General features: G+C 56.1%; 1 protein-coding gene across 1 annotated transcript; it reads right to left on the bottom strand.

Moving 5' to 3' along the window:
- Nucleotides 1-1,672: 1,672 nt before the first annotated feature.
- Nucleotides 1,673-14,690, bottom strand: LOC144271201 (deoxyribonuclease-1-like). Its single transcript, XM_077828384.1, has 8 exons — nt 14,544-14,690; nt 11,532-11,620; nt 8,127-8,210; nt 7,406-7,521; nt 6,478-6,590; nt 5,121-5,275; nt 4,041-4,137; nt 1,673-1,726 (listed from the first exon to the last, which is right to left on the bottom strand). The coding sequence occupies exons 1-8, from the start codon at nt 14,688-14,690 to the stop codon at nt 1,673-1,675; spliced, it is 855 nt and encodes a 284-aa protein (XP_077684510.1).
- Nucleotides 14,691-15,028: the final 338 nt, after the last annotated feature.

The raw sequence follows: 15,028 nt of genomic DNA on the forward strand, positions 1-15,028 counted from the left end.
TTCTGGGGGCTCTCCATGCATTGTGAGAGCTGAGTGACTGACTGCAATAGACAGAAGCGTTCCCACTACATGCCCACTGAGCCACGTGCCTCCCCCATCCCAAACCCTGTCCTGTTCCCACAGCCACAGTCTAGTCCCTTCCCTCCTGGGGCTGAGCTGTAGTCTTGCTGTTGCAGTAGCATTTGTTGAATAGGGATGCTGCTGTGAGCAGAAAAATGCCCCTCATTACAAAATCTGGCAGCTCAGATGGCAGAGGCCCTCAAGAGCATAAATGACCCCCCAAAAAACACTCTGAATCAGATACAGATGGATCCATTTGATTCTCCGGGCCCTTTGATTACATACTGATTGCATGTCATGGTATCAAATTGCAGATGACCAGCACTCCCCCTTATTATTCCATAGTATAGACATAGTGTCCTTAGAGTCATAGAATATCAGGGTTGGAAGGGACCTCAGGAGGTCATCTAGTCCTACCCCCTGCTTAAAGCAGGGCCAATCCCCAACTAAATCATCTAGTGCAGGTGGGGCTTATAAAAGGCAAGCCATAGACACAGAATAGAATCTCTTCCCCGAAGAGTTGCTAGGGCAATGCCCCAAGTCAGGATGGGACACCACAATGCAGGGTTAACGCTGTCCTGTAGGGAATGACTCCAGGTGAACAGACAGTTACAAGAACAGTCAGGTTCACAGAGTTCATGAAGGACAGGTAGCCCTCAATGGCTTTAGGTCACGGATGCAACCCCATGTTCTGGGTGTCCCTAAACCTCTGAGTGCCAGGTGTGGGGACTGGACAACAGGGGATGGATCACTCGATAATTGCCCTGCTCTGTTCATTCCCTCTGAAGCACCTGGCACCAGCCACTGTCTGAAGACAGGATCCCGAGCTAGATGGACCATTGGTCTGACCAAGTGTGGCCATTCTTACGCTCCATGTTAAGTGTTCAGAGCTCATGAGTCTGGCTTAAAAATCATGAGAGAGAGAAAATAATCAGTGGTGGGTTCTGTTTATTGGCCTGGTGGGGTTTGAGCGCTGAGAAGTCATTCACATCTTCCAGCTTTTAAACACATGCATGAAGGCTGGAACCTGGCTCTTTTAATGAAAGCCAAGAGTCTGCTATAATCACATGACTCTAAGAGCTAGGGCTTTATGAAAAACACCAGATATCATGCGACTCCAGAGTTGGCTTCTAGCCAATCATCAAGCACTTATAAAACTGCCCCTCATTCAGCCTATGTTAATTGCACATACCCATTGGTCACAAAATCAGCGCCGCCCCAGCCCTGTTGCCCAGCATAACGCTCCAGGATGCCCTGAGACCAAAGATTTCAAAGCTTACTAACTACATTGCATGAAGGGCATTCCCAATGGCATGGCATGGCATGGATATGCCAGTTATCCAGGTACCCAGTAAGTGATGCTGGTGGGCCATTCGATGCAGCACCTAGAGAGGTGGGTTTGTGACCAGCCATGAGGATGTGCCAGGAGCAGCAGGTAGATGCCAGGAGGCTGGTGTTTGGCTATAATCGTAGATGCTAAGGTTCATCCTGGGGAGCTCGTCTGAAGGCGTTGGCGCTGCAGCCAGCAGCAGCCAAAGGGAATATGAATGCGGTAGAGGTTGCTTTGCTGGTAGCTATGGGGGGGATGGAGCAAAGCAGGAGCAGGCGAGCCTCAGCGAGCCCTCAGAGTCACTTCCACCGGGAAATGGTCACTGACGGCCAGGGCCTGGACACAAAAGGGAGAAATCACAGAGCCTAAGTTGTGGGGCTGCTCAGCAGGCATCAGATACAGCTTGTCCATGACCTCGTGTCATGGCTCCTGTTGTCACATGAATCCTGGCAATTCCTGAGGTGCAGCAGGAGGCAGAATGGGCTAATGGACAGAGCATGTGTCTAGATCTGTTCTGTGCCCTGATACCGACTCATTGCATGGCCTTGGGCAAATCACCCAACCACTCCATGCCTCAGTGTCCCCACCTGTACAATGGGGATAACGCTGACCATCCCTATCACTGGGCTCTGCCAGGGTGAGTCAATTAATATTAATGAGGTGGTCTGAGATCCTCCTATGCAAGATGATTCATTGTCAAACGCAGGGTTCCCGTTAGCTCCCTGCCTTTGGGAAGGAGAGATCCCTAGGGGTCTGCATGGCTTTAGATGAGCTCCCAGGCGTGAGCTCCATCAGGAGTGTGAGTGCAAACCAGGGGAAGCCCGGCCTGCACTCATCCCATGGACATCGAGGCCAGTGGCACACGTTGAACAGGAGGCCAATGCCAGAATGAGCCAAGGCTCCCCCAGCTCCTCCCTCAAGCTCAGAGCCCTTTACAGAGGGGAAACTGAGGCACAGAGCAGCAAGACGAACTGGCCGTGCAATTCAAGCCTAAGGTTTAACCCTCTCCTGCCCTGCGCCTTGGGGAGTCATTCAGACCGGTGCAAAGAATGTGTAAAATGCTCCCAGCCTGAGCTGGCCTGGAGCGTGTTACCATAACTTCACACAGCCACTCTAACCAACCACACAAGGGGAAAGTCCTGGGTTATCAGGCCCTCAGCCTCTCGACGCCCCTTCCTGCGCCCTAGCCACTGGGCCACGCTGCCTACACAGTGCCCCCAAGAGCGTTGCCTCCTTCATGCAGTCTACACGCATGCAAAACACAGCCACAGTCCCCAGGGGAGATGGCCTCCCGAGGCGCTGAATGGTTCTGTGCAGCGAGCCCCCTGAGTGATGCCTGAGTGGTGGCATCCAATCACGTAAGAGCACAGATGCATGAGCTGCAGTGGACGGCACTGTCGAAGGGAGAGCCAAGACCTCAGTGTAATTTACCCTCTAATTCCCCAGCGCTGTGAAAGGAGCAGCCGGAGTCTCCTCTCTCACCTACACCCAGATGTGCCAACTTCTATTTTTCTCAAGGGGTGCTCCATCCCTGCTCTGCCCCGAAGCCCTGCCCCCATTCCATCCCTTCCCTCAAGGCCCCACCTTCACTTCACCTCTTCCCGCCCCAAGCCCCCCACCCACCTGCCACTCGCTGCTCTCCACTCTCCCCCAAGACCCTCCACCAGCTGCCAAACGGCTGTTTGGCTGCACCGCCTATCAGCTGTTTGGTGGCATCTCCGGATTAGTTGATTGGGGGCACTGCCGAACAGCTGTGGCTGGTGGGCGCTGAGCACCCACTATTTTTTTTCCATGGGTGGTCCAGCCCCGGAGCACCCATGGAGTCAGCACCTATGGTTATACCAGTTGACAGCTGGTCTGCCAAGAACAATGGTTACCCCAGGGAGAAAGCAGGATCAGGCCCGGGGTTTTAACCCATGGCAGGGGCTAACTGCAGGTGTAGGGATATTCTACACAATATCCATAAGAAAACAGCCACTAGCAAGCACTGGCAGGGGCGGAGCGAGCTGTACAGCATAGAGCCAACAGGACCCTCCAAGTGTAAATGCTGTGTCCTGGCCAGGAGGTGATGTAACCATGTCTAGGGCCCGTCATCCTACCCCTTGGGCAGTCAGTGACAGCCAAGTGTGTGGGAAAGGCTGCCCTGCAGATCCTGCACTCTTACTCTGCCCCGCATTCACTCTACACAAGATGTGGGACAATGGAGAATCAGGCCTGTAGGGTCTCCAGCCTCGTCTACACCCACAAGCGGTACCCCTTTTGCCCTCTAGTGTGGATGGAGTTAGACTGGTCTAAAGGAGCTTACCCCGGGATAGCTCTTCCCATCTGGGAAGGGGAACAAGCTATCCAGCCCCTTTATATTGGTATAACTGCATCCACACGAGTTCCTGCCCCTGTAACTATAGCAGTACCCCCCAAACCCACACAGTTATAGCAGGACAACACCTGTGTATAGAACAGGCCTTAGTGTAGCTGAGCTGGACTAGCCTTTAACCCTGGGAGACTCCCTGCAAAGCTTGATGCAGTGATCTCTGAGCTTGGCCCCAGTCCTGACCAGCTGCCGTTTGTCCCCTGGCTGGCTAGCAGCTATTGTCTCTGCTCACAGCTAGGTGCTCTGAGAGCACGCAGGCAGGTTGTCGGCTTCACTTACATCCTTGAGCTGCAGGTGGAAAGTCTCCTGGAAGTTGTTGACCTTGGCAGATTTGTCCACCGTACAGTGCTGCAGCTCAGAGCCACTCACCACGATCCTGTGACATGCCACAAGGGGCTAGGGTTAAACACTGCACTTCTCAGGCAGCTGGGCTTCAGGGTCACACCCTGCAGGGAATGCCCTCGCCCACCCCAGAGCCAGGCTGGAGCCCAGGGCCAACGATGGCAGCGCTGCTGGTGGGGTTCCTCACCAGCTTCCCTAAGTAGTGGAGCCAGGGAGAGTGCTGGGGGGAGCTGACAGGGTGGCTTGGTTTGTGCAGTCCTGGGGGAAAAATCCCTCTCCCCTGCAGCTAGACCCCCCGGGGCTCTCAGCCAGCTCCATCTGGTGTGGAAGCTGAGCTCAGTGGAGGCAGGTGACAGCTGAACGTGGGGCCAAGTTCCAGCGGCACCTGATTCCAGAACCTTCTGGAGAGAGCCGGGCTTCCTATTGCACCCGGGTGTGTGGGGAGCACACGCCCACAGCACAGCACAGGGCAATCAGGGTTAATAAGTGTCCTGGCTGGGCTACAGTGTCTCTCTGCAGTCTGGGCCAGAGGCTGTGGTTTTCCCCAGCTGAAGGGGTCTCTGAGTATTCCCAGATGTGGTCCTATGAGTGATGACCTTCTGTGCTAGGGCACTGCCCACCTGCGGTCCTCTCCTTGTCCCTTTTCATCCCCTCCCCGTCATTTGCTGTCCCCAGGGCTGGCACTGGCCGCATTAGGCTGTCTCTTGGGGCTGCTGTCATTCCTATCTCTGATGTGCCGTGGTGCTCACATGGTACCCTCCCGCCAGGTGACTGCATTGCTCAGGGACCGGCAGTCCCAGGGACCGAAACCCGCTACTGACTGGTAGAACAGGCACAGCCTGGGCAGAGGCAGCGCAGGCTCCCCCGACAGCCCACTGCCCATCTGCCTCAGCACCAGCCCAACCCCCAAGGGCTGATGGGGAGCCCACAGACCATGGAGCCCTGGGCTTCTCCGTATAGCTGCCAGGCACAGGCCCAGTAGCGGCACTGGGGATGATCAGCAGCAGCTCTCCTCACCGGTCGTAGGCGCAGTCTGTGTACGACACAGTGGTGTCTGCACTGTCTGGGATGAGCCACTGGAAGGCGTCGCTGGTTCGCAGGCGGATGGAAGGCCAGTCCTGCGGCCCGACGTAGGAGCAGTCGGCATTGAAGTCTCCCAGGAAGAGGATGTTCTGCCAAGGAAGTGCCAGGTCAGTGCGGGGGGCCCAGCCAGGCAAGAACCTCATGCACGGCAGCCTCCCTGAGCCCTTCGCTCTGGAGTGTCCCGGGCAGCCCTGCCAGTGCCACAAGCTGAGGTCTCGCTGGCTAACCACTGCTCTCCTTGGCTGTGGCTGTCTTTGTGGCTAAGGCAGGGGCAGGAGCTGATACATGGTGGTCTGGGGGTCTGTCACTCCCTCTGGCTATTCTGCTGGTTCCTTCTCTGAACGGGGCCGGGTGTCGTCTTCTCTGGGGCTGGGGTCATGAGGCTTTCCTTGTGCTCAGATACACCATGAGGTCCTGGCACCGCAGTGACCTGGGCCAGGGGGGCTGATGCTTCATCTGCAGAGCAGGGGCAACACAGGCAGGGCCCCCCATGCCTCCTGCTGATGTACCCAGCCCTGCCCTGGAGAGAGCAGCTCTAAGGAGGGAGCGCAGTGCAGGTGCCCAGGCTCTGGTGCCAAGACCACCCCTAGGGTGATGTGCTCTGTGCACCTCCCTGGCTCAATGTCATCAGGGAACAGCTGGCTTCAGTCACCACTGCCCTGGGCCCGATGCCAGCAGGTGAAAGGGCCTACAGCCCATTCCTGATTGATCGAGCCTTCGGCACATTGGGACTGTGCTGTCCAGGCTGAGCCGCAGAACCCCTCGATTTAGCTGGAAGCGGGTCCGAGATCCTCGTTCGCCATCCGTGTGATGAAGGGTGGAGACCCTGGCAGGGAAGCGGGAAGGAACCCGCACCTCCCCACCTTTGGGCACTCTGCGGCGAGGGTCCCAGAGGGGTTGTGTGGCTCTGAGGCCTATGGGCCGAGGGCTGAAGGGGTTGGGGGCAGTGCAGTTGGGCCTCTCTGCTCCACAGCTTTGTTTAACACAGATCAGTGTGTGGATATGGACGAAGGGAGATTCGCTTCCCCAGAGGCAAACCCTGCTGGTTAGCTCCTGGCTGTTCCCTCTGACCATTCCTGGTAACCTACACTGGCCCAGGCAGACAGAGCAGCTCTGCACAGGAAGTTGGGGGTCGGCATAAGTAATAGACTAGCCAGGACCTTCCACAGCCAAGTTAGCTGATGTCCCATCCTGGCAGCAGCAGCCTTACCCGAGACAAGCAGGGGAGGGAATGCCAGTGAGTTCATTCACACGGCAGGCACTGGGTTTGCATGTGGCTATATCTGCTTACGTCGGTCCCCCACTTGTTGATGACATCTAAGTAGACATCATAGAGGGCGTCGATCTCTGCCACAGCCTCACTGGGGGCCGTATGCAAGGGCACCAGCACGAATTCTGGCACCTCTGCCAAAGACACAAGTTACACAGCCAGCCATTTTCCATGAGCACACGGAGCCATCACCCATCCTCCCTGCTGTCTCTCTCTCACACACATCTGGGACTGTTCCACCCTGGGGTTCCCAAGACCATGCTCTCCGTATGGACACTTCCCCTCCCACTCAGAATCAGGCAGGACTGGGACTTGAACCAGGATCTCCTATTACTTGTGCTTACTCTATTGTCACTTGGCAGTTCCCACAGTGCTAGCAGCTCCAGTTGGCCATGCTGGCCTCCGCCAGAGAACCTCAGTCCTCCAGCTGGCAGAACACGGGGGGTCCTCACTGCTTCACTGCAACTATATAAACCCAGCACAGGAACAGGAAGATGTCTATGCTGCCAGGATCTCCCTGCTCAGGGCTGCTTCCCCTGGCATACCTGCTTCTGTTACCTGCTAATGAGCTCCTGGTAACCTGGCCCTGCCTGACCCCGGACCTTGGTTTGCTCTCTGGCCTGTTCTGGACGCTGACCTCCTGGTATCAGACTGGTCCTGACTCCCAATGCTTGCTCCAACCACTAGGTCAGGCTGCCCACATACCAGTCAGAATAACTCCCCAGAACCGGACCCAGCCCCACGCTCCCCCTATTGGATCTAGGCCTGTCCTGAGTTGAAGCATCATTCCCAAAGACTTTGCCGAACTCTCCATGGTAACGTTCCTTGTTCCCTGGTGGGAGGGGTCAGCGTGTGGGGGAGCAGGGGTTTCTCTAGCTAGATGCAGGATGGCCTGGGGTGCTGCTGCTCCCAGTGCCATGGGGCAGAGAGATCCCTGGGCCCCGCTTACCTGTGTAGGGGGAAGAAAACTTCACAATGAAGGGTTCCCTGCTGAAGGTGTCGCTCCCACAGGGCTCACAGCCGTCATCGTAGCAGTAACTGTCCACCACCGACACCACACCCGTCCTGCCGGGAGGAGAGATGGAATGACCACACGCAGTCAGGTGGCTCCACTCTGGGGTGGGCCCTGGTGCACCCAGGGTAGGATGGCCAGGTGTCCGGTTTTCTATCCGAAAGTCCAGTCAAAAAGGGGACCTGACAGAGTCCGGTCAGATCTACTGACCAGACACCTAATGTCCGGTTACTGTAGGCTGGATAGGAGCCAAGTCATCACCCACACCAGCCCCTATATGGCCAGGGCCACCTCCTACCTGCATCAGATGGCTGCAGCTCCAAGCACCAGCAAAGCAAGTGAGTCCCTCCTGAGCCGGTTAGAGGGGTTGGAGGGGAAATGCAGCAAGCGACAGGAGGGAGGGTGGAAGAAGAGTAGACAGGGGCAGGGTGTCAGCGGGAAGAGGCGTGGCAGGGGTGGGGCCTCGGGGAAGAGGCATGGCAGAGGTGGGGCCTCAGGGGAAGAGGTGGGGCAGGGTGTGGCCTCAGGGGAAGGGGCAGGGCTGGGGAGGTTCCGGTTTTTAAATGTTACCAAATTGGCAACCCTAGCCCAGGGACCTGCATGCAGAGAGCAGCAGTGGTTGGGCAGGAGGCGCTGTGGCTGTTTGCTGGATCCTTACCGGTAGATGAAGAGGTATTGCTCCTTGTAGGCACTCTGGCCCAGGGGCTCGCTGATCACATAGCTGTATGGCTGCAGAGAAGCCCTAGAGTGGGGGTGGCAGAAAAGCCGGCAGTGAGGTCCGTGCTGGAGCAGGGAGGGCCGTGTACACGTCCAGCACATCTCCCTGCTCCTGCACCACCTCCCACCATTCCCATCCCACCCCCAGCTGATCTCCCAGCTAGCATAGGTAGGAGTAACCCTGACTGCTTTACGGCTGAGACGTCTCCCTCCATGCAGGCCCCTTGCCACTCTGTTCCGGGAAGCCAGGTTTGTGGGGGAGGGGAGGGTGTCTCAGGGAGCATCATTCCCATGGGGCCCCTTCAATATGTAGGCTGGCTTGACATGAGTAATTGGACGTGGGTGAGGCCTCATTTCTTGGGAGACAGGATTAGGGAGGTAAGTGGAGCAGCAGGGTGGAACCAGACTGTCTGTGGTGGCTAAGATAAGGGGGGACCCTCAGGGAACCGCTGACAATGGACAAGATAACAATGGGTCAGCGAAGCCTGGAAGGTGAGCCAAGGTAAAGAGAAAGTTGTGCATGGACAGTGCATGTTGTACAGGGATTGGGTCCTCCAAAGGGAGCACACCCATCCCCCAACCAGTGCTTCAATGGCATGTGTACCTGTCTATAAAAACAGAGGGTTGCTGGATCACTTTGGATGGGTGGTACCGGTATGCCCGATCCTCACCCCTTCCACTTGAGTCTGATCAACTCAGCATAGCTTCGCTGCAGGCCCAACGAAGAGACCTGAGTGATGGGAGTGGAGTCGAACTGAGTTCTTGGGAAGCTGAGTGGAAGAGGTCTTGTGGGAACCCCTCTGCCACAGAGGTGCTGAGCACCTGTGACCACCGCCACATCAGGGACATCTGCAAGTGGCCTCAGCTCTCATACCAGAATCAGACCTCGCTGGTGTCATGTTACCCCTGGCCTGAGGCTGTCTGCTCCCTCTGCACTTCCCAAGCCCATTCCAGCCCTCTCCGCCCCTTTGACAGGCTTCTCCTGAGGGGTTGGTGGCCCTTGTCCCTTGTCACCAATTCAAACCTATATGGTAGGGCCCAGTTATGACCTCATACCGGTTTCACACTGGATGGCCTCCACTGGCTGTAATGGAGTTACCCCTCATTTATACCTGGGTACATGAGATCAGAATCAGTGTATACAGTCACTTTGCACTGGTGTAAACGGCTGCACAGGGGGCACAGCAGGAGAGCCCCAGGCCCCACGATTTTTGTCTGCCCTGTCAGCAAACACCCAATCTATTTTCGTAAGTAACCATTGGAATGTGGGGGGAGGGGAGGGGAGGGGCATCTCCTGTGATCTTCCTTCCCTGTTTCCTCTAGGCTCAGCTTGTCACCGCATCACACAGGCAGTGTCACGTGTGTGTCACACCTCGCCCCTCACGCACTACACCCCCCTCCTTTGGTGAGGCCATTCTCTCTTGTAAAGTGGGTGGTGTGGCACGTAGGGCTGCTGGCTGTCTCTGGGAGGCCCCCTGCACATTACAAAATGGGGGCGGTTGGCAAAAATCTACCCTGCGCACATTTGGTCAGAAGCCTAGGTAGCATTGGAGTCAGTGGTGTAAACTAGAGTAGCCACGAAGATGCTGTAATCCCAGGGGAAAGCAGCCATCCAGGGATCCCGCTCAATCCCAGCTTCTGGCCATGACCTGCTTAGTGTCTGCACCTTGCTGATGTCCTCAGTGAGTTCTGTGCTCCTCTGTTTGTGCTGTCTTTTGTATACAAGATTATTGCCCCGAAATATGCCACCCTGGTACCACTGTACCCCATGTCGTGCTCGCTTTGTGAGAATGGCGGCGTGTGGCGCCAGGCAGGGATGCCCAGGTCCCTTCACACGCGTGTGCCTTTCGGTGGTGAAAAGCTCCAGAGACCCACGAGGGTGTTTGTGATGGGGCATTTGTCCCATACTGGCCAGTAAGGAGAGGGGCTGTGAGGAGTGACCGATCAGGGACCGGCAGGCCCATATAAAAGAGCCGCAGAGCAGATCAGGGTCAGTATTGACTGGAATTTGAGGAGGGAGAACTGTGTCTGGAGGTGGCTGCAACCCAGTAGCACACGGGTGGGCAAACTTTTTGGCCCGAGGGCCACATCGGTATTGTGAAACTCTATGGAGGGCCAGGTAGGGAAGGCTGTGCCTCCCCAAAGGGCCTGGCCCCCGCCTCCTGTCCGCCTCCTCCCACTTCCTGCCCCCTGACTGCCCCCCTCAGAAGCCCTGACCCATCCAACCCCCCCTGCTCCTTGTCCCCTAACCGCCCCCCTGGAACCCCACCTCCTATCCAATCCCCCCTGCTGCCTGTCCCCTGACTGCCCTGACCCCTACCCACACCCTTGACAGGCCCCCTGGGACTCCCATGCCTATCCAACCCCCCTGTTCCCAATCCCCTGACTGCCCCTCAGAATCTCCTGCCCCTTATCCAACCCCCCTGCTGCCTGCCCCCTTACCATGCCGCTCAGAGCGACAGGTGTTCGCAGCCCCACCGTCTGGCCGGAGCCAGCCATGCTGCCCACGCTGCCTGGCAGAAACGGCAGGCCAGAGCACTGGCGGCGCACTGAGGCTATGGAGAAGGGGGTTCAGCGTGGGAGGGGCCGGGGGCTATCCTCCCCAGCCGGAGCTCAGGGGCCGGGTGTAGTTTGCCCACCTCTGCTGTAGCACCTTGGACACAGCAGTGCAGGCAGGAACCCGGGGAGAAGAGAAGGAGCTCCGGATAGGCTGGTGAGACTGAGGAAGGGGCTGTGGCCATGGGGAAGTGGCCCAGGGAAATGCAGTGATAGTAAAGGCAAAGGAATGCAGTAAGTAACTGTGGTGTGGAGGGACCCTGGGCTGGGACCCAGAGCAGTGGGTGGGCCTGGGTCCCTCCACTCGCCACTGGGGAAGTGGCAGAACTATTGAGGAGGTAAACCTCCCCCGGAAGCACGGAACCCAGATAGTGACATGGCCCGAGGGCTGAGCCACGAAGAGGATGCTGCGGTACCTGATGCTGCAAGAGGGGTTGCAGGTGGACTGCGGCTGAAGTGGTGGGGTGGGTGCAGACCGTGGATGGGGGTGTTGGCCTCAAGCTAATCCCCAGAGTGACCAGGAGGAGGTGCCAGACCAGCGGTGAGTGATGCGCCCTGTGACACTGTCACTGAGTCAGTTATGCCAGAGCCACCTGCAAAGCTCCAGCTCCAGCACTCCCTTCATCTAAACTGCTGTGGGCAGCCGTGGAACCTTCCCCGTATGGCTGGCTGGGTGCTGCACTCGAAGGAGCCTCGTTTATATCTGCTCTAAAACGCTCCAGACCACAGCAAGGTTTTAGGCTCCTCCCCTTCTTCCTCCCCCCCCCTTCCATGTAGGTTTGGAAAACACCTGTTGAGCTGATCCATCAGTCTCTGGACGGCACTCAGGTCAGAGTCACGGACCTCCTGCACCACAGTGATGTCGTACGTCTGCAAGATCTGGGGGAAACACAAAGCGCCGTGCTGTGAAGCCGAGCCTGGTGCAGGCTGCATGTGCAGTGCCTAACACCCCAGCTTCCCTTAGACATGCACAAATGCTGGGAAAATCGCTGAGAACACCCAGCAAAATCCCAGGCCACAGCCAGCCACCAGAAGGGTGGTGTCCCCAGGGCCGACATGCCCCTTCACACACCAGCTGAGCCAGGCATTTACCTATCTTCTGCTGCAGTGCACGAGCTGGGGGGAAGGAGCTGAGCCCTGGGGTGACTTAGATGGGGAAACAGAGGAGAACATGAGGAAATGGCAGCTTTCAGACTGAAGCTGTTCCAGAAGGGTTCAAAAATCAGCCAGCAGGATCCCAACACAGCAGTGATTGCACAAGATGAGTTTCACTGCCATGGGGAACGCCAGCCAGGCTGCCAGGGTTACCCTCTGTCTGTCTCTGAAAACACTGTGGAATCTGAAAAAAAAAAAAGGAGGACTTGTGGCACCTGAATCTGAAGTGGTGATAGATAGATAGATAGATCTAGATCAGGGGTCGGCCACCTTTTAGAAGCGGTGTGCCGAGTCTTCATTTATTCACTCTAATTTAAGGTTTTGCATGCCAGTAATACATTTTAACATTTTTAGAAGGTCTCTTTCTATAAGTCTATAATATATAACTAAACTATTGTTGTATGTGTAAAGTAAATAAGGTTTTTAAAATGTTTAAGAAGCTTCATTTAAAATTAAATTAAAATGCAGAGCCCCCCAGACCGGTGGCCAGGACCCGGGCAGTGTGAGCGCCACTGAAAATCAGCTTGCGTGCTGCCTTTGGCACATGTGCCATAGGTTGCCTACCCTTGATCTAGATAATGGTCCATCTAGCCCAGTATCCTTGTGCCAGATGCTTCAGAGGGAATGAACAGAACAGGGTAATTATTGAGTGATCTATCCCAGTTTCTGGCAGTCATCAGCCACATGGTCTCCTATAACACTGAGAAGTGAAACCAAGGTCCCAGATAGATAGATATGTAAGCAGGGGAATGGTCCCGCTATTGTGGGGAACTTTCCTGGCTTATACACTACCACGGTGAAATGGGCTAGCGAAAGGCTCTGAGTCCTCGCTCCCACTTCCTTTACCCAGAGGCCTGCCTGACCTCAAGGGCTCCCCTCCCACTCTCCTGGGTGTCAGAGTCCTCGTAACCCCAATAAGGCTGGGCCCAGGATTCCTGGGGGTCTCGACCCCCAACCTTGTTGTGGTCTCTTAGGGCAGGGGCTAGGATGTCCCCATTCCGGGGTGCTCTCTCTGCACCGGATGCTTCACTGATCATTACATATAGTTCAAAGCAAATACAGTTTATTAGACAGCCATCAATTTAAAAAAATAAGGAAAAAATGGGACAGGATAGAGGAAAACACATCACCCCACTCTGTGGCACGGGGACATAACAACCAGTGTCCCTGGAATGTCAGGGAAGTTCAGTCTGTTCCTCACAAGTCCCAGGCCATCTGCTCAGGCCCTGGCTGTGCTGCAGAGGTGCTGTGGGTCAGACACTTGCTCTGGCAGTGGCCACATGCCCTCAGGCTTTCTTCTTCCCAGCATCACCTCCACCCCGTCAGGGTTACGATCCCCCTCCCAGTGCAGCCTGCAAGGGGCATCTTGGCTGGGGGCGTCTCTCTGCGCTGGCCCCGCTGCCCAGGGTCCTCCTTGCTCTCCCCAGCTGCTCACCACACCCAGCTCTGGACTGCTCCAGGTCCAGCTCAGCTCCAGCTCCACTCTGCCTCAGCTCCAACTTCAGCTCCACTTTGCCTCAGCACTGCTGCTGCTGCTCTGCCTCCAGCTCCCTGGGCTGCTTCTCTGGCCCCTCTGGCTCTGAGTTCTTCCCACAGCACAGGCTGCTCTGTGGGCTGCTTCTGTGACTCTGCTCCCAGCACTGACTTGCTTCCTGGGCTGCTTTTCTGGTCCCTCTGGATCTGGCCCAGCTCTGCTCCCCAGCTGAGCTTGAGCCCCTGCTTTTTCCTTAGCTTGGCCCCACTCTGTCTGACCCAGGCAATTCCAGCTTACATGGAGGACAGGACTCCCCTGGCCTCCTGAGTCCCTGATTAGCCTGCCTGCCCTGTCAATCAGGCTGACCTGGAGCATTGGCCTCTCCCCATTGTTCCTGGGGTCTGTTAGTCTCAGGGTCTTGATCTCCCATCGACTGTTCCCAGTTCTTTTGGTACTGGGAGTGAGCCAGCCAAAACACCCCTACTGAGTTTGAATCAGGGGACAACAGTCCCATTACAGATAGATAGATCGATCTATTTATTTATTTAGGACCTTGGTTTCACTTCTCAGTGTTATAGGGGACCGTGTGGCTGATGACTGCCAGAAACTGGAATGGATCACTCAATAATTATCCTGTTCTGTTCATTCCCTCTGAAGCATCTGGCACCAGCTGCTATTGGAAGAGATTCACCATTAGCCTGATCCAGTGTGGCCATTCTTTTGTTCTGATAGACCATCTATGCCCATACATAACCATCCATTGATCTATCATCTCCTCACTTAGACCTTGGTTTTGCTTCTCAGTGTTATAGGGCACAGTGTGGCTGGAAAGTGTCTCCCTGAAGGGGTTCCTGGGCAGGGCTCAGATAGGCTGTCTCCACTTGTAACCAAGAGGTCTAGGGCATAAGCACCATGGAGGAGGAGTCACACTAACCAGCTTTACTATCTCTAAGCCAATCCTGCTGGAGTAAGCAGAGAAACAACCCAGCACTTGGCCCTTCATCACTTCCCTTTCAGTTGGGTTTCTAAGTAGCCTTCGGCCCAAGTGAAAGCATACTTTCCAGGCCCACAGAAAACACACTTCTGAGAGCCCCTGGGCCAGCTGTTTGATGGAGTCCAGGGTACCCCCAGCTCTCAAGAACTGCTGGTATGTGGGAACTCCCCCATACTCACATTCAAGATGATGCCTGTGATGGTTTCATTGGACAGCTTGCTGTCTCCAAAAGTCTTGATGTTGAAAGCGCAGATTCTCAGGGCAGCGGCTGTGTGCAGCAGGTAGGCCAGGGATAGCAAGGCCAGCGCCGGCCTCATGGCCCCCATCCTGCAGGGAGGAAGGGAAGCAAAGCCCCAAGGGATCGGCAGAGGTTAGTTACAGTAAGAACTGCCTCACCTGCCCCCAGTCACTGTGCCATGCAGCGATGTTACTCTGGCACAGGTAACAATCTTGAAAGCAGCCCCTGAGATCCCCCTTCCTCGGAGTTTGCCCTCACTGACATTCGCCCTTGAGACTCCCTGGATTCATCTTCCCAATGTCACTCAGCCCGAGAGAAAGGCTCGATTGTTTGGCAGAGGGATGGGGGCGGAGTGCAGGCTGATGCTGCAGGATCCTTCCCTGAAGCTGCTCATACTTCCGTGCTGTTCTCAGTTCACCTGTGCCA

The sequence above is a fragment of the Eretmochelys imbricata genome, chromosome 10 (genome assembly GCF_965152235.1).
Source record: "Eretmochelys imbricata isolate rEreImb1 chromosome 10, rEreImb1.hap1, whole genome shotgun sequence".
Classification (NCBI taxonomy): domain Eukaryota; kingdom Metazoa; phylum Chordata; order Testudines; family Cheloniidae; genus Eretmochelys; species Eretmochelys imbricata.